This window comes from Oxyura jamaicensis, chromosome 3, assembly GCF_011077185.1.
Source record: "Oxyura jamaicensis isolate SHBP4307 breed ruddy duck chromosome 3, BPBGC_Ojam_1.0, whole genome shotgun sequence".
Taxonomy (NCBI): Eukaryota; Metazoa; Chordata; class Aves; order Anseriformes; family Anatidae; genus Oxyura; species Oxyura jamaicensis.
In genome coordinates this window covers 113264126-113287414 of record NC_048895.1, presented here as the reverse complement: position 1 = coordinate 113287414, position 23289 = coordinate 113264126, and the positions used below count along the sequence as shown (strand labels likewise).

Sequence of the window (23289 nt, the reverse complement as noted above, 5' to 3'; positions counted from 1 at the left end):
CTTCGTACTTCTCCCATCAACCCAAGCATGGCTGGAGTTTTGGCCATTTTCAGGGTGATCCGTAGTATGGAGAATATTTACACACCTCTTGGTGTCATCATGCGGCAGTTGCAGAGGAAGCAGGCAATCAGGCCTAGTCAGCATGGGTTTATGAAGGGCAGGTCCTGCTTGACGAACCTGATCTCCTTCTATGACAAGGTGACACACTTAGTGGATGAGGGAAAGGCTGTGGACGTGGTCTACCTTGACTTCAGTAAGGCATTTGACACCGTCCCCCACAGCATTCTCCTCAGGAAACTGGCTGCTCATGGCTTGGACTGGCGCACACTTCGTTGGGTTAAGAGCTGGCTGGATAGCCGGGCCCAGAGAGTTGTGGTAAATGGAGTCAAATCCAGTTGGAGGCCGGTCACTAGTGGAGTCCCCCAGGGCTCGGTACTGGGGCCAGTCCTCTTTAACATCTGCATCGATGATCTGGACGAGAGGATTGAGTGCGCCCTCAGCAAGTTTGCAGATGACACCAAGATAGGTACGTGTGTCGATCTGCTCGAGGGTAGGAAGGCTCTGCAGGAGGATCTGGAGAGGCTGGACCGATGGGCCGAGGCCAACTGCATGAAGTTCAACAAGGCCAAGTGCCGGGTCCTGCACCTGGGGCACAACAACCCCAAGCAGCGCTACAGACTGGGAGATGTGTGGTTAGAAAGCTTCCTGGCAGAGAAGGACCTGGGAGTAGTGGTTGACAGTCGGCTGAATATGAGCCAGCAGTGTGCTCAGGTGGCCAAGAAGGCCAGCAGCATCCTGGCTTGCATAAGAAACAGTGTGGCCAGCAGGTCCAGGGAAGTGATGTCCCCCTGTACTCGGCTCTGGTGAGGCCGCACGTCGAGTACTGCGTTCAGTTTTGGGCCCCTCGCTACAAGAAGGACATGGAGGTGCTCGAGCGAGTCCAGAGAAGGGCAACGAAGCTGGTGAAGGGTCTGGAGAACAAGTCTTATGAGGAGCGGCTGAGGGAGCTGGGACTGTTTAGCCTGGAGAAGAGGAGGCTCAGGGGTGACCTTATTGCACTCTACAGGTACCTGAAGGGAGGCTGTAGCGAGGTGGGGGTTGGTCTATTCTCCCACGTGCCTGGTGACAGGACGAGGGGGAATGGGCTAAAGTTGTGCCAGGGGAGGTTTAGGTTAGATATTAGGAAGAACTTCTTTACTGAAAGGGTTGTTAGTCACTGGAATAGGCTGCCCAGGGAAGTGGTTGAGTCACCATCCCTAGAGGTCTTTAAAAGACGTTTAGATGTAGAGCTTAGGGATATGGTTTAGTGGAAGATTTGTTAGCATTAGGTAGGAGGTTGGACTCGGTGATCTTGGAGGTCTCTTCCAACCTAGACTATTCTGTGATTCTGTGATTTTCTTCTGGACACCTCTGCTGAGCAATGCAGACTAGCTTAGACAGCTACACCTACTGGGTTACCATGAATAAAGTAATCGACTTGACTGCACCAAAATACCCTGAAAATGTGGTAGGTTCTTAACCCACTGCTCAGAAACAACAGCTGCAGAAAGACAGACAGCTGTTTGCTCCCCTACTGATTCTGAAACCTGACCGCACGTTATTCTTAACTATTTCACTGCCAAACACATGAGGACTGAAGTTCAGATCACCAAAGTGCATAAATAATCATTAACTGCCAATCAGAAAAAAAAAAAAAAAAAAAAAAAAAAAAAAGAATTTTCTAAAGTGGTGTTTGGCTGAGTCCAGTCAGACCAAAGTTATTTCAGTTTACTGTGCCTTGGAATATACAGCATTGCAGTTCTTGATCTTCCAGTGGAAGAATCTGTCATGATTTTCCTCTTGGGCTTGTGCCTAATTTGCACAGTGAGGAGACAAGTGGGATGCACGTGAGTTTGAGGGAGACCTCCAGCCTGACCTCAACTGCTAGTTGTACAAGCTCAAGACCTACAGAAGCCATATATCAATTTTGCCACCATCCCAAAGAATAAAAGAACACCTTCTGTGGAGAAGTTGACTTTTAAAGATACCTTTTCCCAGATGCTAAAAGCACCCCTAAATAATAAAATTGCTTGAATTTGTGTCCTGCCTACATCAAATTCTGCTGAATGGTGAAAATTTAGGACTAGCAAAATGTTGCTAACGTCCCAAAAGAGGAACATCAATTCTTTTATAATAAAGCAAGGCAGAGGTAACATGGGGAGCACTAGACAGATCACATCTAATTTATTGAAATGATTTACTTGAAGCTGCTGCAAAATTTGTGCACATACAGCAGATGCCCGGAGATCTGAGCAAAAGAGTTCAGGAAAAGAAGCTCACCTGGAACCTTGCTCCTATAAAAGTCGTCTTTCTCCTTCTGCAGCGATTTGTTTTCACCTAGGCTTGACACACAGTTGCTGCCATTTCATTTGCAGATCTGAAGAAATCATGTCAGTACAAGAAGTACAAGAAATGCAATAGTTTTTTTTTTTTTTTAAAAAAAAAGATTAATTAAATAGTTATGGAAATGAGATTTAAACAGAACCGGTTTGAGCCAACTTGCTTTATTGACTCTGCCTATCTGGATCCTGCTATGGCTTCAGGTACCTCACGCCTTCTTTCCTTCCAGGTGTAGATCAGCCACCAGACTTCAGCTGTGCTTTATTACATTCAGATCCAGTTCATTTATTAAAATGTAATGCTCTGCTTTATCTGTGTGAACACCCACCACAGCTGCTGCCCAAGTTAAAAGAGGGCATTCACGTTTCCTAATTGTGTTTCTCCTATTATTTCTTGCAGCTCTTATGCACGAAGCAAAGGGAGGCTGGTGAGGGATCAAGAGCACCCTGGCAATGCTCAGGTAGCATTTTTTAATGAGCACCTCCCTCATGATGATTCCTGATGCAGAAATTCAGCATTGTATGAAGGTAAAGTGTCCATAGTCCATGTTTTGGTGGAAATGATGTTTATGTTTCTGCACTAGGCCATTAGGTGGCTGTGGCACGTTTCAGCAGGAAGAATTTTAAGTGTGGAGTCCTGGATTGGGTCCAAATTGGACTGAATGCATTCTTCCTCCCCAAATTCCTCTTGTAGGTCCACCTGGACACCATTTTTTGCCACTTTCTGTCCTAACCTGCATGTCCTCACGTGCTTTCTGACATACGTATCATTTTCACTGGAGTGGAAAAATGATTCAGAGCTGTGAGCATCAGTAGAGGTTTGGGAAATCCAGATTTTCTGAACCATCCCCAGGTTTTTTGAACCATCCTAGGTTTTCTGAACCATCCCAGGTTTCCCAGTGCAGGGCCAGACATGTAGCCCTTCCATGCCTCAGAAGAGATGGCAATAACAGCACACTACTATTTCCAAGCAGTAGTGCAGGCATAAATACATGGAAGATTGTGGGGCACTCAGATATTACAGCAATCAAAGTCGTGGTAGTTCCAAAGATTGACAGCTCACATCTTCACAGAATCAGTAAGAAAATCTGCAAAGCATCTGGATGAAGCGTACTCCAGAAAGACACGGATATTTGTGCAAGACTCTTGTGCCAATATTTCTGTCTGATAGGAATTAAGACGGATTATCAATCACAAATATAGAAGAGAGTTATAAAATGTAAAATGAAACTGTATTATTATAATTTTAGTTCTTGATTTTCCTTATTTATCTTTCCAATTCTCTTCCACTACTAATCTATCTTGTTTAGGAAAAGTAGTATATAAGTATAGTGGAGCTTGATTACTGAGAATGGCTATTAATGTAGTGTCTCAGAGTGCTCTCCAGACAGTTAAAAGGCTTTTAACAATAAAGTATGAAGGTTTCCTTCAAATTTGCAGTCATCTGCCTTTTAAAAGTTTGTTTCAGTTGCCAACATTTCAGTGATTTATGGAAGCTAAAGTATCTGATTGTAGTCTCCCCACAATAGACGAGAGCTGTTTTTTCTTATTATTTTTAAAGGCAACATCATTATCTTAAGCGGCCCATGGCGGCGGGGGGGGGGGAAAGAGCTACATTAGAAGATACAGCATTCAAAATAATTTTGTAAGGCATCTGGCCTTATTTAAACCATCAAATTTACATTCAATTCCTTCAGGGATGGCTCTGTTGCTTTGCGCTGGCTCCGTGCCCTCTGAATAAAGCCCTGGATTTAATGCATGCCACCGCGTTTCCCTGGCTGTTCTGCTGCTCCACATAGATATATTGTGGAGTTATAAAAAGCCAAACCTTGGACAAGATGATTCACTTTTAGGCTAATAATAATAAAAAAACACCCAACCTGTAACAGTGTAAGTTTCAACTAGTGGTTAGACTTGTGACAAATGTCACTATCTATTTATTCTTAAATTATTAGTGGAAGTGTTTATGTTCTATGAAACATTCTGTATAAGCTAGACAGGAAGCTATAAAATATTTTACGAGATCTGCACACGGCCAATGGCCGAATGTTAGTACAACGCTAAGGTTCATCTAAATTCAAGAAGTGTCAAGAAATGCTTATTTTTTTTCCAGCATGATCTTCCCTTGACAAAGAGAAGTGCCCTCTGAAAACATAAGGAGGCGGAATTCAGTAAGGTCCTGAGCATCTCTGGGGAAATATGGGGCCCTGCCAGTTTCTCCCCATTTCAAGACAATGGCAAGATCCTCCTAAAGGGCTGTATTTGCTCAGAATGCGGCCTGAGGAAGGATGGGTCAGGCAGTATGGGAAATGAGATGAACCCCAACTCAAAATTCGGGTCGTGCTTCAGTACCCTCACTCCTGGTGACCTCCAGCTGAATTCGTACCTGTTGTTTGCAGATCAATGGGTGAAGAAAGTGGAAAATAAGGTAATATAGCCCCATGGCCAGGTAGACACTGAGCTGTAAGAAAAACTCTTGCAGTCTCATTCCTGCTGAAATTGCTCCTGTTTCCCCCACCAGTAAACGATAACACGCCAAGCCATTGGCACCACCTGATCCAGCAATTACAAACCCGCATCAACAATCAAAATTATTTGCAAACTGAAATTACACAAGCACAAAGCCATTCAGGCACAGACATTACCACCGCCTCAGACTAATTTTGAATCACAAAATAAAGAAAAAAGCTTAAGAGAAAATGTATGGTGCCAGCCTGAACACTCATCTCTGCTTCTGCAGCATGGGAGCTGGGGTTCACACTCTGCACCCAGCATGGGTCCGAGTGCTCTAATTTGAGCTTTAAGCAGAAAGAAAAGCAACTCTGAGAAAAAGCTATTCCTTCCCAATGTAAGAATAACTTGGCTGGTTCAAGCAGGGAGACATAACCTACCTTGTTTTACTCTCAATTCAGCTCATGGCTTTATGTAGAGAAGTGAAAGGTTATTATATGGGTTTACTGGGCAAACCCAGATTTCATAAATAATTGCCTGTCAGGCTGTTCAAGATAGACAAACATATGGCAGACCAACAAAAACATGATCTGTCATATTTCCGAGAGAAATGTATGTTGAGACTTCATTCTCTGCGACTTCAAGTAGACCGGTAAAAAGTAAGTGCCAGTATTTTTCCTGCTTATGCATATTTTAAAATATAAAATCTGGGAGAGATACAGCTACGGAAGGAATTTTGATTCCATTACCCAGTGCCTGAAATGGTCTCTTCTGTCTATATGCCTGCAGATCGAAACCAAATACAATAAATGCTGGTGTCCTTTAAAAAAGTCTGGATGTTTACAGCAAGCGTATAATTTTCCATGATTAAGGACGCCAACAAAAATAAGAATGATGATAAAAAGAAAAGTTTAATCATATATTTCAACAAGCACAGATGGAACATCAGAAAGCTCCCCCCCCATTTAATATATGGCAGTGTACACATTACTTTTAGTCCTTTGCACACAGATTAATTCCAGAAAACAGAAGTGTGAGCAGGTAAAAGAAAAAAAGCAATTCACAAATGGCAGTAACATTTGATGTACAAAGTTCACATTTAGGATATTTTGGTTGCAAAGAGAAGACACATTTTTCTGTTTATTTAAAATATAGATACTTCTAAAGCTTTCGCAAGCAGGTCCAGGAAAGCAGGGCAAGAAAACCACTTACAAATGACCACAATACCATGCAGTGGGAGTAAAAGTTAAGACCTCACATACTCAGCACAAAGGAGGAGGACGGCTGCACTACATAAAAGTAATATTTTGCTGATCTCCTCTTGATCCCTTGAGTGCTCTGTCTTAATTTGAGGTTTAAGTTAGATTTCAAGCCTGCGCTATGAGTGGCTAAAGCAGACCCATGGGCTGCCCCAGGGACACAGGCAGTACATGCCTGCAGACCCTGGTGATGGGCTGAAGCATAAGCCCTTTTCTCTGGTTCAGCATCATCGTGGTTAGCTCTATATTTGTACAGATTTTATGGGAAGAAATGAATACGTTTGTGAGGACAGCACAGGCTGGAGGAGCAGGGGACGGAAAGAACCATCGAAGGAGGGCCTGAGATTTAAAAAACAAATCTGAAAACAAACAAAGTGAACTAAACTATAAAAAGGCAGCAAAAGCCCATTTTGTCTTTAGCTGAATACAACATTAACGCTGCCTTTGTCAGCAACAGAGACAACATCTGCCTCCTGCAGCCAGCGCCTGGGCAGCACGTAACATTAAGCCTTTTTCCAGGATCACTGAGAGGGACATGGCTGCTCAGACTGTATCCTGTATACTCAAGGATACGTTTTCTGAATAGGGGCCAGATTCTGTGCCAAATTGCTGCAGAGACTTCTCTTGACTTCAGAGAGCAACAGCTTGGACCTTCGGGGAGGAATGCAATAGGGAGAGAGATGGCAATATTGAGGATTTGGGGCTGACAACTTCACTGTGTTGGGGTATGTAAAAAAGTAAGTCTTTAACCAAAAAAGTGTAAGCCACATGAACTTTTCTCTGAAAACATATGGACTTGAGTTTGGTATCACTCTTATTAAAAATCCCCTTACTGGATTAAACTGGGTTATACTGTCTGAATGCTATCTAAAAACAACTCGAGGGAAATCAGAGAAAAACAGTACATTTTTTTCTTTTTGTAAAAATGACGAGGAAAACCTACATAACCTAGAACATCTTTGGCCTCCTTCTGCCCCATCCTGCTTCACAAAACAACATCTCTACTAAAACACAGACTTCCAAACAATTAAATAAAAATGTCAGCGCATTTTTGAAAGGGGCTGACAGCAGCAAGTCCCCTGCAAACTTCAAACTTGTGTGATCCGTATTCTTGTCCACCTACACGCTATCCCAAACATCCTGCCATTAATTAGCTAAATGTTCCAGCTAGTAAACAAGAATAACGATTGAGGGGGCTGGAAAAAGAGACAGAGTCGGCCAGCAGATAGTCACAACAAACCAGCCCACTCACTGGTACACGGATACATTGGAGCTTGTATTTTTTTCCTTCCATGGAGGGGAAAAGAAAATCACCTTAATATAACACTGTCTTTCCTGTTGCTGCAGCCACATCCATATTAGCAGGCGAGAAAAGTCATCCCATTTCTGCGGTAGGCACTCTGTCAAAGAAAAAGAAAATCTGTAATGAATTATCACGTCAACTTAAACAAGGGAAGAAGGCAGAGAGAAAGGCAAGGCTTTCTTCCTGTTTTGTAGACTGTTCTGGCTGCAATCTAATAGTGTGCTTAATCTGAACATTTCTGGTGGGGAAGCTATAAGCAACCACGTTGTCTATTAAAAAATCAGTGTGGTTAACAAGTGGTTAGTGACTCTATTTCAGGAGAGTGAGAGATATGCAAAAATGTAACATCCTATTTTGTTAATTGCCTGCAAAATAGATGAGGCCAAAAATACACTATTATGCTGAATCTGTTTGTCCTTTATAAGCATGTGTTCTCTATTCACTATGCTCAGGAATCGCTTCTAACCTAACTATCCTAATAGTCTATAAATTACTGAATCATTACAGTTTTCCAAACCTAGCTTACAGTCTGAGTCTGCAGCTATGTAAACAGACACTGGTATAATCCCTACTCCCCAAACCAAATTAATTTTAAAGACATTCTGGTCAGCACAAAATAATTTGATATCTCACACGTTGTAACCTGGGATTGAGCATTTCCAATGACAAAGAAACACAAGAGTTAAATGGCATCTGAGAAAAGAATTTTAAAAGATCCTGTGACCCTGCCTCACTAAAATATCTTTCATGCATTTTTAACATCTCTTTCAGAATCAATATAGGAAGCTATGCCTTTTTAACTTGGGCACACTGGAAATCCTATATTTTAAGGGGATATTTGTTTAAAAATGTTTTTTTTTTTTTTTTTGGAGATATTAATGATATCTTCAAAAAGGAAACGAGCTCAAATACTTTTGCTTTATTTGTTTCACCTTCAGCAGTCATCCAGTTTTGAAAATGAAAATACAGTCATCCATTTAAGTACAGCCAGAGCTTTATCAGATGTATTTTATACCTCTCAGAGTTCATGCATTTAGGAAGTGCCACATATAACTACCATTTTTAGTTACTTTAGCAATTTCCTAATTAATTTCAGGAAGATCAAATTCTCCTCTCTTAGACTGGAAGAGTATCATAAAGACAGAGGAAAAGGATAACCTTGAACAACTTTGTGTATAAATAGTATTTGTACTGAATTGTAAGGAAATAGTTTCAAAAACAGCAAGCATGTATTCAGAGAGACATTTACAGACACTGAATATGCAGAAGGAAATATGTACAAGATGTTCATTACAGCATCCCTTACATTAACACCATACTTCAACATACAGATCGAGCAGCATATGGTATTAGAGTCAAAGAGTGGAATATTAGTTCTGGGATATATAGCCGGTCATCAGACATGACAGTATCACCACAAACAAAGAAAATAAGTCCAAAAACTCCATACCCAAACATGAAATGCACAAAAACAGACTAGCCAATAATTTTGAAAGGATCCAATATATTCCCACAACCACAAGCAGCAAGTCCAAGGGAGTTTGGATCTGCAGCTTGCCCAAACCATTAGGGCTGGCATTTTGAAGTCGATGCAAAAGTAATGTTTTTAGCTCCTTGACCCCAGTATTTTTACAGAGGTTTATAACCCAAGTGTCAACCTTTAACACATAAATTAAATATTCAGGGCTATTGTGCAGTTTGCTGGGAGATAAATGAACCCAAGTATAAAGTTGGATTCACATGAAAGATAAAAAGGTTGAATTTTATGAAGGGAATTTTGGTCGCAAAAGCAAAGTTGGGCTTGGCTGGGCTTACCTGGGAAATAATGCAGTTTAACATTTTCCAACACGGGCAATATTACACGGTTAGTTATATCCCTGAAAAGGTCATTTTAGAAGCAAGCTTCAGAGGAGGAAGGATAACACCTTCAGAAAGCTGGACACACCCACCAGTCTATATTTAGCAATATATTATAGCTAGAGTGGCTATAGTTAGGGTTGAAAACTATTTCCTACTTAACTCCCTGTTTCACATACTTTAAACTTTCTGAAACATTTGCCCTTGGGCTGAAATTTCCTTTGCTTTAATCCCTGCCCGAAGTTCACTTTTGTTGGAAGGGGCCAACAAAATTCCTTAAGCCATTTTGAAGTTCAGCAATAATGAAAACAACACACTTCTCCGTCCCAAGCCAGAGAAAGTGATTCTGATACATGCATATTTTATTAAGGAATTTGGACACAAATTGAAGCATTTTACCCCCAAAACAATTTTTACCTTCAACCTCAGCTTAGAGGCAACTGTTTTGGAAATCAGTATTTCACAGGAGGGAGTTTGATTCATCCCATTCCATAACAAGATAACACTTCTTTCTTATTTTGATACACTGCTAGATAATAAAGCTTAACCTCCAAAATACTTATATGCATAGCAAAGCTATTTTACAGTTACCCCCTCGTTCTGAGTTACGCCATTTATCTTTAAGATATATACAGCTGAATTCATGATACTAAAAGACATATCTTTGCATGCCAAGAATCGTGAAGAGAAACAGCATGGGGTTTTTTATAAACCTTGCATGTGTATGGGCCGTCACAAGAGAGTATACATGTACGACGGTTACTAACTGTGGTTTGCTATAATGGAAAGGGCTCAGTTGGATGAGACTTTTGCGTGCTCTCTGACACTCTGGCAGTATCCTTGTTTAAAAAAGAAGGACTGTTTGGCTCAGAATTACACTAGGATGATGCAGCCTCTTGATGTGGAAATAAAATGGCAGGCCATACCTGTATCCATTTGGCTGGCATATAGCTGCTACTGCCCAACGTCAGGAGATAAGCCCACCATCCCATCTGGAGCCCAGTTTGGAAAAGCATCTACTGCATTCACATTTTTTGTGTGTGTGTGCTCTCTCTCAAAATGCGCAGTCTACCAGCATGTGCTTTGACATTTCCTGTTGTGGGCTGACTCTTTGCCACGGCTGAAGGTCCCTCAGCCTGCTACCGCACCCACTGCATGCGGGTGGTCAAGGGACCACCTTTTAACTGTGGGAAATCACCTAGCTTGGCACAAATTAGGCTGTCCACCTTCCCAGAACAGATCCCATGCTGTGAAAAGTTGACGTAGCCTTATTTAGCCCATTTAGCCTTCACAGAAGCTCCTCGTGTTTCTTGCTATCACATGGTGAGATTTTCCATCCTCTTTTCTGACCTCGTTAAAAGCAAACCAGATCGCTGCAACCCACAACCAGAACCTAAGCAGGTTGGACCAAAAAGAAAGCAGCAATATGACCTTCATTTTGCCCAATCCACTCTTGCCACGTGCCCCTGTTTTGGGGAAAGGCATGAAGATTTTGCTGCTGAGCACTCCACTTCCTGGCCCTGACCCCAGCCCATCTAGGCACCATGTGGACGCATTTTCTTCATTTAAGGCAATCTGAAGAAATTACTCATGTTTTTCCCATTTGCAAGTAACACAGCAATCCCAAACTCATGTCAGCTACATCTCTGCACTGCATTATACCAGACGCCATCTGTCTGCCTACTGTACTAGGAAGCCTACCTTCAAAATGTTGTGCCTTTAGGTCATCATAGTACATTGGATTCTGATATGGAAAGCTTCTCCTGGAATGCTACCGTTATTTAATCATTTTTAACAGTCTGAAAAGAATGGCAATGCATCAGAAAAGATGAGGTGTGCTCACTTCTGTGAGCCATCTAAAAGCAAGATCACATTTTGTCCTTGGTTTGGTGGAAGAAGGCAGAACTAACAGCTTAAGAAGGCAATTTGGAACAAAAGGCCTTGGTCAAGAAACTCCTCAAATTGCATGAAAAGTCATCCATTTCCTGCTCTCTTTTTCAGTCCCACGTCTCTCCTGCAGTGGTAGCACGAGCTAGGATGCTATGATGGACAACAAAGGATTGCTCCTTGAAAAGGGCAGCAAAACTCCTGTTCCCAAAGTAGGTCACATGAAATAAAACACTTTAGTGAAGAGCTTATTGGTCCAATTTATAGGGCCAATAATCAACATGATTTTTAACACAGACATATTGAAGCTGTGATTTACAGAAATAAGCACCAGCCAAACCCAAAGATTTGAGTACTCCTCCACTTTGGAACATACCAGATTAGAAAACTAAGATTTCTGAACAGGCACCTTAGCTAGAAATGGTTTCCAGTTAACAATTTATAGTAGTGCATAACTTCCCAGCTGTAGCATGATGATAAAGAATAATTTTGGCAAGAGAAAGAAACAGCTGTGACTTTTGAGTGGGCTGATAGGAGTTAAATTCTTTTTTGGGATACGTTTTGGAAAGTGTAGGGTAAAACATTTCCAGTGGACATCTCAGACACTATGGTTTATTGGGCCAAATCCTCCACTAGTTTAATTCTGCTGTTCTGCTTGCATTAAAGGTGAAACCGAATTTTGTACCACCAGATAATATGTTGTTTTATCATTTAAAGATGATAAATTCCGCATTACAGGTCCTCTATAAGCAAGTTACAAACAGCATTTTTAAAACAAAGTCTCTGTCTCTTGCTGTTTTTGTGTATGTGTGTGGGCAAGTGGTTTAATTACAATGCATGAAGTGGAATGGCAGACAGAGACATCAAAATCAAAGAGCAAGTCCTGGCTGAACTTCATTAGCAAACATAAATACAAATAGGCACATCATGTTTGTGACATGCCATGGTCCTTTCCTCCTTTGGTAATTTTACTCTATTCTCTGATATTTGCATAAATGTAAATCGAACCATATGACTTAGACAGGCTTTTGATAGGGGAATCATATGCAAAACTTTTTTTCATTAAATAATTTTCTTCATGCAATCTTACGGTGTTACTGTGAAAATCAGGGAGGATTAGATCTCAGACAGTGAAAGCCTTTATTTAAGAACAGTGGAGGGAGCCCTGCCCTTTAAATAAGAGACATTCTTGGATCAGACACTGGCTGGCAGAATGGAAAAAAAGGATGTAGCATTAACTTTCATTCCATTCCAAATAACCTGGAACCCATAAAACACAAAGATTCTCTAATTTTAAATCTGCTCCCCTTCTCCCTGTGTTTTCTTTCCATTTTATTTGTGGAATGTTAACTTTGAGATTTCATTAGCCCACCATAATATCAGGCAAGTCATTCTGGGTACATTCATAGCTCTTTGTACGTAAAAAAAATCTACATTAAAAACCCTGTGATTAGAAGGTTACCCTTCTAATTTTCCCAGCCTGCATAGACAAACCACATGCAAAGAAGTGTCAGCTTATTTACAGATTAAAATAATAATTAGTTTAGGAGGCAAAGTATAAGCAATATTGTTTAAAAAAGAAAATCTGCATGTTGTTTAGAATTAGCTGCTTCTGTTTAGGTCTAAATAAATTTGTGTGGATATAAACTCTCTTTATTAAAATTATATACATGTTAAAAAATAAATATAATGGATAATTCTCTCTCCAGTTTAAAACAATAGCATCAGAGGCTCCAGCTCTACAAACCCATCCTTAATCAGTAGCCAAAGCACAGATGTCTGATATTACTCAGAGAGCGAGGGAACTTTTTATGTATATAATATCTAGTACATGGTCAATAATGAATAACAAATCCTAAATATATATGTGTAAACACCCAGGTTTAGTTGATTATGAATTTGGACAATGTACCAAATGATCTCCCCTTCTGTACTCATGAAATCGCACAGATTTCATTCAGGACGGGGCCAGACAGCTGTGCTGAAAGCTCCAGCATCCGTTTACCCATACAGCAAAGGTCATCCTGGAAGCACAACCACAGTCGTGATTAAACTAACCCCAAGGAACTGCAGTTAGGTGTAAGTAACACAAATAAAACAACTTAATTGCCCAGGCTTGTTCTCTGAGACTTCACCTAGCCAGTTTGACCCCTGTTATGGCAGTGGCTTCTGTGCCGTGAGTACCAGGGGCCCTCCTGGAAGGGGATGGAAATCACCAGCGGACTACATAGGTGAACACATACATCGAGCACTGATAAAAGCGCTGCCCCAGTAAACCACCTTTCAATGGTCTGTGACAAAATGCTTTTCAGCTTTGTCAGTTCTGGGCTTTGGATTACTTTTTATCTGCCAATGGCGTAAATATTTTCAGTAATCACATAAAACGGTGTCACTGAATCCAGGAACAGGATATATCCAGGATGTATCATCCAAGTCTGTTAAAGAACATAGTCTAAATCTGAAATACCCAACTTTTTCTTTGTTGCTCTCTGCTATTGGGAATAATGACATTCCCGAGGCTGGTGGAAACACCGGAGCTCTGAAAAAAGGACCCAAATGTATTTCTCAGACACCTCTGTGCAATACTGCCAGTGGAAGGAGAACAAAATTTAGGGCTTTTATTGCCCTTCAACTCTGTTTGCCAAATTTGTGATGCCGCAGTAAACTAGCAAAGGCTGTTTGCAGGGCTGGGCCCATATTATAAGAAAGAAAAACAAGGCAAAAGGATCATGGCTTCTGTTGCAGCAAGAACTGGGGTGTGGGAGTGGGGTACCAACGTCTGCCAAATGAAAAAAAAAAAAAAAAAAAAAAGAACAAAATTGGTAGGGAGAGAAAGATCATTTTAAGTTTCTCAGAGGGTATTGTAAACAGTGGAGAAAGAAGGAAAAAATGGAGCCATAAAACAATACTTGGCAGCCAGCTTTGCAAAACAAACATATTTTCGCAAAGCTCTTCCCATCACTGCCACCAGCTTTAATGGGCTGTACTTGTTTGAGAGCAAGAAACCCTTTTTAATTGTTAGAGAACAGAAGACGCTGCCTAGCACGCTAGAAGAATTTCCTCTTCTGAGCCTCCACTGAGACTCAAGCGCTGCTCGGTTCACTGTCAGGGTGAGGAACTCCTCCAAAACCTGGATCTGTGCTCCTGAATCCTATCTCCTGAACCAAGGGAGCAAGGCTGCCTTCTCCTGAGGAGCAAGTTTGAATAGGCTTGGGTCTAATGGCCCACAGCCATCTTTCCATGATAGGCCAGTGGCAAAGCACACAGCAGACCTCAATGGCTACAACCTGTTGGACCTGGTCATAAACAAAATGTGGAAATTCCCCACCTTAATGGAAAGGTCATGGTTCCTGAGTATCATGAGCATCGTAATTAGTTCATTAATAATTTTACCACCTTACGTCACATTGGTCAAAATGCTTTGAGTTGCCCAAAGACTAATGTCTCCTCTTCTGACATGTCTCAATTTGCTGCTTTAACTGTAGGGTGGCAATAATATGCACGGGCAATTTTGCTATGTCTGAGAATGAAATTAAAGCTAGAAGCCTAGAGACATATGTGGAAAAGACTTTAGGTATGGTCAGATACTGAAACCTCTGGTTTATGACTCAGGGCACACCGCAGATCCTTAGTCACTGCACTCCCATGTGAAAATTTACCACTAATAATAAAAATTCTTTCAAATTGCAATACAGCATAATGAGCATGAAGTAGCCCGGATGGCTCACCCTCTCCAAGGATGGCTTTTCTTGACCTTGTAAGGTTTCCCTTTGCTGAGGAAGAGGGTCAATTTGTTTTATTTTTTTTTTCGGTAGGTAGTGACAGGGTTAAATTGCCCCTACATGTCACCACCACTCATGAACTCAGCATATGATTTTTAGTGAATTTATTTGGAAACAACATGGTGTGGTACAGTCGTCTGAGCACAAGGACATGAGCCAGGGCTGGGCTCTGCTCCCAGCTCTGACACTTACTTGCTGTGTGGCCTCAGACAAACCACTTAATGTTGCTGTGCTTCAACTTCCCCTGTCTTTGAAACAGAAATACTAACGCTCACTTAGAACTGCTTTGAGGACTGATTGATTATGGAGCTAATACATGGTATTTTGAACATGCTGCACGCTATTCAATAATTATTATTTGCATTACATTGTGTCTCCCATTTCAATGGCCAAAATACCAGATGTACAGAATGGATGCTGAACTTCGCAGGTTCTTGTTTAGGAGGAGTGAGTGTTTCAATAAGTTATTTGAAAAAATAAAATAAAATAAAATGAAAGGAAAGGAAAGGAAAGGAAAGGAAAAGAAAAGAAAAGAAAAGAAAAGAAAAGAAAAGAAAAGAAAGGAAAGGAAAGGAAAGGAAAGGAAAGGAAAGGAAAAAGAGATATTTCACCTATATTATTTTATTGAAAATGTTGAAATTGTTGCACTGAAAAGGAATATTTAATGACCTTTTGCAGCATACTTCTCTTCCCCCACCCCTGAAAATATTCTGTGAATGCTCACTTCAGAGGGCACACCATCTGTACTCTTCCTTTTGATTCAGCAAAACATCTTCACAGGGAAATGAGTACCCAACCAACAACGCGGGGCAGAAAGCCTGTAAACAGAGGAATTTTCTCAGGCTCCCAGGTCCTTTGCGGGTGGCGGCGTTTGGGTGCGGGCCCTCCCAGCCCCACGCACCGACTGACTGATGCACTCTGTCCGCAGCCAGCTCCCGCTCACCGGAGCGGTGGGAGGTAAGAGGAATTAAGGTAATGCATCAGTGGTTGCCAGTGGAGGAGATGGGAAGGGAAAAAAAAAAGAAAAAAAAAAGAAATATACTATTTCAATCAAAGTCTGAAATTTGTAGAAGTGGTTTTGGTCTCAATATAGAAAAAATATTTATCCAAGAAACTCCTACTCGGGTGCGAACATCCTACTTCTAGTGGGATTTTGTTTGGCAAAGTGCTGTGAAAGAGTGGAAGCTAATACAGAGCATGTCTATAAACAAATATATTTATTTAGTACAGATTGACACATTCACTAGAGTATTTCAGTGATTACACGTGTAAAACTATTTCCTATAGTGGTTTCCTTTTGTGATTCTGCTAATTTATTCAATCCACCCCATTTTCATGCATTGAATGTTATGAGCCATTTCAGCCACCCAGACTGAAATGTGCGTTCGGAGACTATATGCCTGTTTTTTCATTTCATCATCTACACATAATTATTTGGTGATATTAGGAATTCGAGCTCAAATGGAAGCCAACCAACATTTTAATAGCTTAAAAATCATACAAAATGAAGTCTGCCCTGAGGTTAATGAATAAGAGCCAAATCTTGAGGCTCTCGCTCAGTTTTTACTCACTCTTTATCCAGGCAAAAGTTGAATCAATTGTACTTGGACTGATTAAAAACAGAAGAACATATATTTGGAGCTTTCTCTCAGGTAAAACTGAGTAAATTACCTAGGATTACGCTTTAGAGTGACATCCAATCGATCTTTCACATGCATTTCTGCAGCACACTGGAGAAAAAAATTCAAGTGCTGAGGCAGTGTACCCAGTTAAAACAATACTTTAGCAGCAGAATAAATTATTACTCACTACCAGGTTTTATGGCACTCATATTAGAAATAGCCCCAAATCAAAATATGCTTTCTAGTCCCTCCTGAACTTCTACATACCAGGATCAAATCCAAACTTAAAAAATTGTGTATGAAAGCTGAACACACTTATCCTTCAAAACAAGGCTCCATCGCTAATTTGAACTTTAATCCAGGCATATATTGATACAATTAGTTGATTTTTGATGACAGGAAGCTCTTATAATTTAGGAAATTAAAACTTATTATTTAATGATATGCAAGTTGTCCTACTGCTTGTGCAGAGAATGCAACGTGCCTGTAAAAAATATAAAGCAGAGCAGTTAATTCCTTTGAGCAGTTAACACTTCACTTGTAATTGGTGATAATCACAGGAAGATCCTCCTCCCCTAAATAGCAACTCATTTCAGTATTGGACTCTGCCAGCCGTGTCAAAGCAATGACACATTTATCCCATCAAACAAGATCTAAGCATGAGGATGTGGAAAGGAAAGTAGTATGAAGAACAGATTTACTGGGCGTATGCAAAGTGAATATGGGAAGGAAACGGTACAGGAATGATCTGGTCATCTGTGAATAATAACAGATCACGGACGTGGTCTGTGTGATGGCGGCCCTGCTCACTATCTCCTGACAGAGTGCAATTAGGATCTCAGCACTGAAACATGCCGAGCATATTAAGAGCTCGACTGTGGGTGGCTTCTTTTGTAAATGAGCAAGTGGGGACACGTAAACAGAGGAGTCTCCTCCAACCACCACCCATGCCGCAGGCCTGGAGCTGCAGCGACTGGTCCTGCTGCTCCCAACCCTTGCTGTGGAGGTGAGTGGTCCTGGGTCTCCCCCAGGCAACTCCTAACAGTGGCTGCCAGCAGGACAGACAGACTTCTGCATGTGCTTCCACAGAGCTCTACAGACCATGAACAGAATATTGGCCAGCATGCCAAGATGGCTCAAAGCCCCGCAGGTTGCTGTGCAGGGCAGCCGGCATAGAAGAGTCCTTGTACTTCAAAGAGGTGGCAAGATATAAGCTGCAAGGAGGTGCCAAGAAACTCAGGGTCCCAAGGACAGCCAGGACTTAAAAAAAAAAAATTATACATTTAAAATTACACTATACACATCTTCATATATTGGAAAAGCTCCTTGACAGAAGATGTACTTAGACTCTTTCTGAAGAGTGGCTCAAGTTACCTACAAACTTTCCAAATGTCCTTCTGTCTGTCTGCTCTGTGCCTGCCTAAGATCTTAGCAAAAAGGCCCATCCTTGAGACACCAGGCAGCTGCTCAGAATTCTAAAATGTCCTTCCTAAAACTGACTAAAATTCTCTTTCATTCATTTCTGATTGACTGGTCTACGGAGACAGCAGTAATATTTGCTCTGCAAGAAAAATAACTACGGTGTTTCTCAACAGTCATACTACTCTTCCTGTCCACATCTCCTTTTATATATGTTACTTGCTATGGCAATCTTTACTTAAATGAAACTTCTTTTGAACTGCTAGTTCAGACCAATGCCATTAGGAATATCTCATCCATCTGGCCCTTCACATCAACATCTTCCTTCTTCAGTACCACTCTTGCCTTTTGCTTTTGTACCCTATTTTGCAAGAGACATACATTTATATGCACATCTACAAAACTGATACTCACCTGGAAACAAAGTGGTCAGGCCGTAAGATTCTTCTGGCTGATTGCCACTGTTCAATCATTAAATATAGAGTTAAGAATAAGGAGATGGATTATCGGCTTGTATCTCCATCAAGGGCTTTTCATGATATCACAGCCCATATTTTTCTAATAACATTGAAGAATATTTAAATCCTGTATGAAAGTTTTTTCATAAGTACTCTTTGATGCAAGAACATTTTGATTTGTGTGCATGCTGACACCAGAACAGCTCGATTACTGCATGTTCATTTATCAAAGAGCACAAGGTCGATCCTGTTCGGATGCAAAATTATTACATCAAATACATAACATGCACTAATCATGCTGACAGCAACACCCCTGCTTCTTGTTGCTGGATATATAAAAACAATAAACGATTACTGTAAATGAAGAGTTAGTTAGGTCTCGTTAAAAGGTATTCTTACTAAAGTAATAAGAGTTTATATTAAAAAAAAAAAAAAAAAAAAAAAAAGCAGAAAGGTGGTAGGGGAGTTATTGAGCACCAAAACTAGAACATATTGCAGCTCCTGGTCTTAAAAGGTGATAGCATCCAGTGGATCCAGACTTAGCAAAGAGTGTCTTGTCTCGGTCACATTATTTACTGTAATGGTGTAGCTCCCTTTTTCTTTGTTTCTCCTTCCTCCCCCAGCAGCCTGGCTGTTGGCAAGACGGTAATGTCAAATCCAGGTCCTCAGCCCTCCAGTAGCTCTGAATTTCCTGGCTTTTGTGGACTGAAATCAGACCCTTAACATCACTTATGTGCATGTTGTTTTGGGTAATTGACATTAATTTTTAGGTTGCATCACCAATGTCAATCAGCACTGCTCTCAGAGGACTGGAGTTAAGGGGCCACAATAAAAGGACATAATATTGTTTCTTTTGTTTTATTTTTGGAGCATTTTGACTACTCTATACTTTTCCCGTTGATGTTACATTCTTTTTGTGTGAGACAGTGTAAAGCATTATTGCCTGTCTTGTTTAAAAGACTACTTTGGTATTACAGTAAACGGCTCTAGGGGCTGGGGCAGTCAGCACTGCTAAAAATTCATGCTGATACAGTCAACACTGGTAAAAATTCAAGTTGATACCTTTTGTCTCTGTAACACTTTGAAGAAACCATGAAACAGCAACACATTTCTTTCGAGGGAGATGTATTGCCAGCTACAGATGTTTTCCATCTGGGAAGCGGAAGGTTGACCCCCTCCCCCTCCACTCATCAGTGTTCTCACATCGTAGAAGGCATCTACAAAGACAACACGGCTGTAAATGATATTCCACAGAAGCCTCCATCAGCACGTACTGTGAACGAACAAGCTGATTTTCATTGTACAGGGCAGGAATATGCACCGTTGTAGCCTGTTTATGGTAAAGACTTTGACTCTTCAGCTTCCCATTTTACCAGCATGCTGCACAAATATTTTAGTAAGGGGTCAAGAGAAACCAGAGTAGGCTTCTGATGCTCAGGTGAAGAAGTGGAAAAAATAAATTAAATTAGCAGAGATCACTGAAGATTATTACATTGCATCAGCTGGTACATTCAATAGTTCCCTCAAATCCTTTTGGGTGGGATGGAAAATTCTCACAAGATCATGGTTTTAAGAGCAGGGGAATATTGGGCACCTCAATGCGGCTAGACCTATTAGACATCGGTACATATACATCATCACAGGTATACCCATATAACAGAGCCCTTGGTGAAGAAGTAATCTGCAGCCTCCGTATTTTGTGTTGCTTCCATCCCTACATAACAGCTATAATGAAAATGGACACAGATGTACAGTTGGATGTTTAAGACAGCAGAGGTGTATTTCCACGTTTCATTTCTGTAATTTCTTCAAAATATCTTAGAGCTCCAAAGCACCATTTTGTCATGCTTACAGTCTGGTTCAAAAAAGTTTATTAGGTGCACTCAGTATGTTTTGTCCTTTCATAAATCCAAATACTTTTTGGACACCTAAATGGGAAGGGAGCTAATCTAACACTCAAGTCTTGAAGGCAGGTGTGACTTTCCCCAAGTTCAGTTTGTAATGGAGGCATTTCCTCACCTCAAAAAAACCTTTCCAAAAATATGTAATTATCTCTTCTCAAAAGTAATAAGCTTGAGAATAAAAAAGAACCAAAACAAAGAAGGAATGTGAGTAAAAAATTCTTTTTGCCTATTTCCCTACACTTTTGGCTTTATCCAACACATGGAACTACGTTAATCGATATGAAATGTGCAACTGGACCATTACAGCTCTTCATGCTAGCCAATATTTGTAACATATATTAGTTTTTAGATTTTGCTCTAGAGTTGTATAATTATCATATATTATTGTATAATAATAATGTAATCTCTAACATTTCTACAAAATAAACCCTGATGTTGAGATTCTGAAATCCAACTAGTGATCTTATGTCAGTTCCAGTCATTTCACTAGGTGCTATGTGGCTAAAACTTTAAGAAGACTCAGAAATAAACCTTAAATGATATCTACTTATTTTTTATTTTATTTTTATTATTTTTTTAAAAAATACATGTTCCACTATTGACTCATTTATTAAAATCTGCAAGGTATTTCTAAATAACCTGAAATCTTTCCATTTCTTCTTTCATATATTCCTGCTCTACTTTCTCTGTTCCTCATGACAGCATTTTTTCAAATTCTTTATTACCAACTCTCTTCTCTTTCACTTTAATTAAATCTTTCCTTCTATTTATCTCTGCCTTTGCACCTCAGTTCAACTTAGCTGTCCCTTCCTTCCCAGCCCACTCTCCCATCTTTCCGTAAGCCATCGCTCTTGCTCACTTTTGCATCCCTCTCATTACTTTTTTCTTTCCAACCTTATTTCTTCAGGTCCTTGTCACTTACTGACATCATGTTCTCTGCGAAGAAGTGAAGGGCTCTCTGTCTTGACAAAATTTCATCCAAAACTTACTTCATTCTCTCCCGACTAGCTTTTGGCTCTACAACTCTATTAGCAGTCATTCTAGAAACTATAGAAAATTGGAGTTATTGCTTATGATAGTTGTAGGACAGAGGAAGAATTTTGGCAATACCAAAGGGTGCATGGAGCATGCAAGAGAAATTCAGTGTTTGTGTATAGGAGCAGGAGGATCATAAACACCAATTTGGAGAAGCCAGCTATTCACATCCCAGGCACAGAGCCCTCAAAAGCTTGAGGGAGTTTCATACTTCCCACAAGCTTAAGTTCAATCTTGGATATTAAATATAAATGAAGCATGGGGTTTTCTTTTTTTTGGCTGTGATGATTAAGTTTGCTTCAGGAAAAGAAAGCAAGAGGGAGATAGAAAAAAGAAAGGCACATGCCACCCTGATGTCAAAGGGAGGTGTGTTTATGCGTAGTCCATTGAAGAAAATGATCAAAAATACCTCACATTTGTGGAAAAGTTCCCCTTGTGAAAACCTGGGGCTTTTGCCCCAGAAATAGTGGCCGTTAGCTTAGCCTGGTTCTGACACCAGCTGAACTTGCAAGCCATCATTTCTAGCAAGCTTCTATTTTTCCTGAAAAATTGGTGTCACTTAGCAATACTTCTCATCCCTCTGTCTTTATCTGGGCATGAGTCAACTGAAAATGTATGATTATGTCTCACATCGCTCATAGCAAATGTAGATGTATTGTGGGGCAGAGTGTTTTGGGTGGAATTTCTTCCTGAAGGGGCTCTGTCGATGGGGCAATGGGGTGAACCATTGATCCTGGCCCTCTGTAGGGGGCAGAATTCGTCCATCCTCAAGGAAATAAATCTTTTTTGCTATGTTTCATATAGTGCTTATGACAGGTGTTGCATTCACAGAGAACAAAACTCAGGGCAACAAAATATGAGCCTGTCCACACTGCACGATGAAACATCTTGGTCCTGATCTGGAAGAGAACGTAGCAAAGCCGGCTGCTGATTCAGTTTTGGCTTTTGAAACAACTGGCCAGGGTGCCAACTGGGGTGGTGTTTTTGTCTTGTGGGCAAATTTAATCAGGCACCAGGCAGAGTCAACCAACTAATTACTCACAGGCTACTTGCCCAGTATTAAAAGGGAACAATTTTCAATTTTTGACAGATTGGATTCAAATAGGCAACAGAAGTGAAAGCATCTATTGTCCATTATCCAGTCCAGCCCTGAGACTTCCAATTTCTCAGTTACCACGTAGCCTGTTCAGAAAAGGCTGGCCGAGCAACTGCCTCTCTAAACAAATTACATCAAAATTCCTCACACTATGCCACATACTCAACTTGTCTTTCCAAAAAAGAGCCACATAATAAGTTTCTAACAAGGACATTGGTTATTAAAGCACTCTAGATTTTCTAGGTCAAAGAGGTGAAAGGCAAATTCAAAATAACTGAAATAAAATGTTCTATAAATTGTCTGTTTAGTTACAAATACCAGAAAGCAAGATATGAAGAGACCTGCTGCTACAATAACCAAAATTTAGTTAACTATTTTGAATTACCAGCTTCTTGATGAAAGCAAGGTTTAAGGCACCAAAGCTGACTTTTGGAAATACCCAAACAGTTCAAAACCACATAGCTTAGTAGAAGTTGGATTTTTCTTTCTTTTCCTACTCCTTCCTCCAAAACTTGTAAGACAGGCATGACAAACAAACAAACAAACAAAAATACACTCGTTAACGTATATTGCTCCTTTTTTCATTATTAAAAGCCAAAAGTAGATACCTTTTTTTTATTATTATTATCTCCCACACATTCCTTGTTTGGTTAACAGAATGATCTAAACTGAGATGTGTAAAATGTCTTAATTCATTTACAGTGAGGAAATTAAAAAAAAAAAAAAAAAACAAGGCCATCTGTATCTCCTACTTCCTAGAAGCATTAAAATCTGAGATTTTTAGAAAGAACACAATATCATTTAAGTATATTTTGCAACATGCATTTTCACAGTCCTG

General features: G+C 40.4%; 1 protein-coding gene across 2 annotated transcripts in view; it reads right to left on the bottom strand.

Moving 5' to 3' along the window:
* Nucleotides 1-5721: 5721 nt before the first annotated feature.
* SUPT3H (SPT3 homolog, SAGA and STAGA complex component) overlaps nucleotides 5722-23289 on the bottom strand; it is a 280831-nt gene continuing 263263 nt past the window's right edge. For both annotated transcript variants that reach the window (XM_035321095.1, XM_035321094.1), the window contains exon 12: nucleotides 5722-7488. In XM_035321095.1, the coding sequence (XP_035176986.1) occupies nucleotides 7447-7488 (42 nt within the window). In that variant the 3' untranslated portion in view covers nucleotides 5722-7446. The remainder of the gene's footprint in view (nucleotides 7489-23289) is intronic.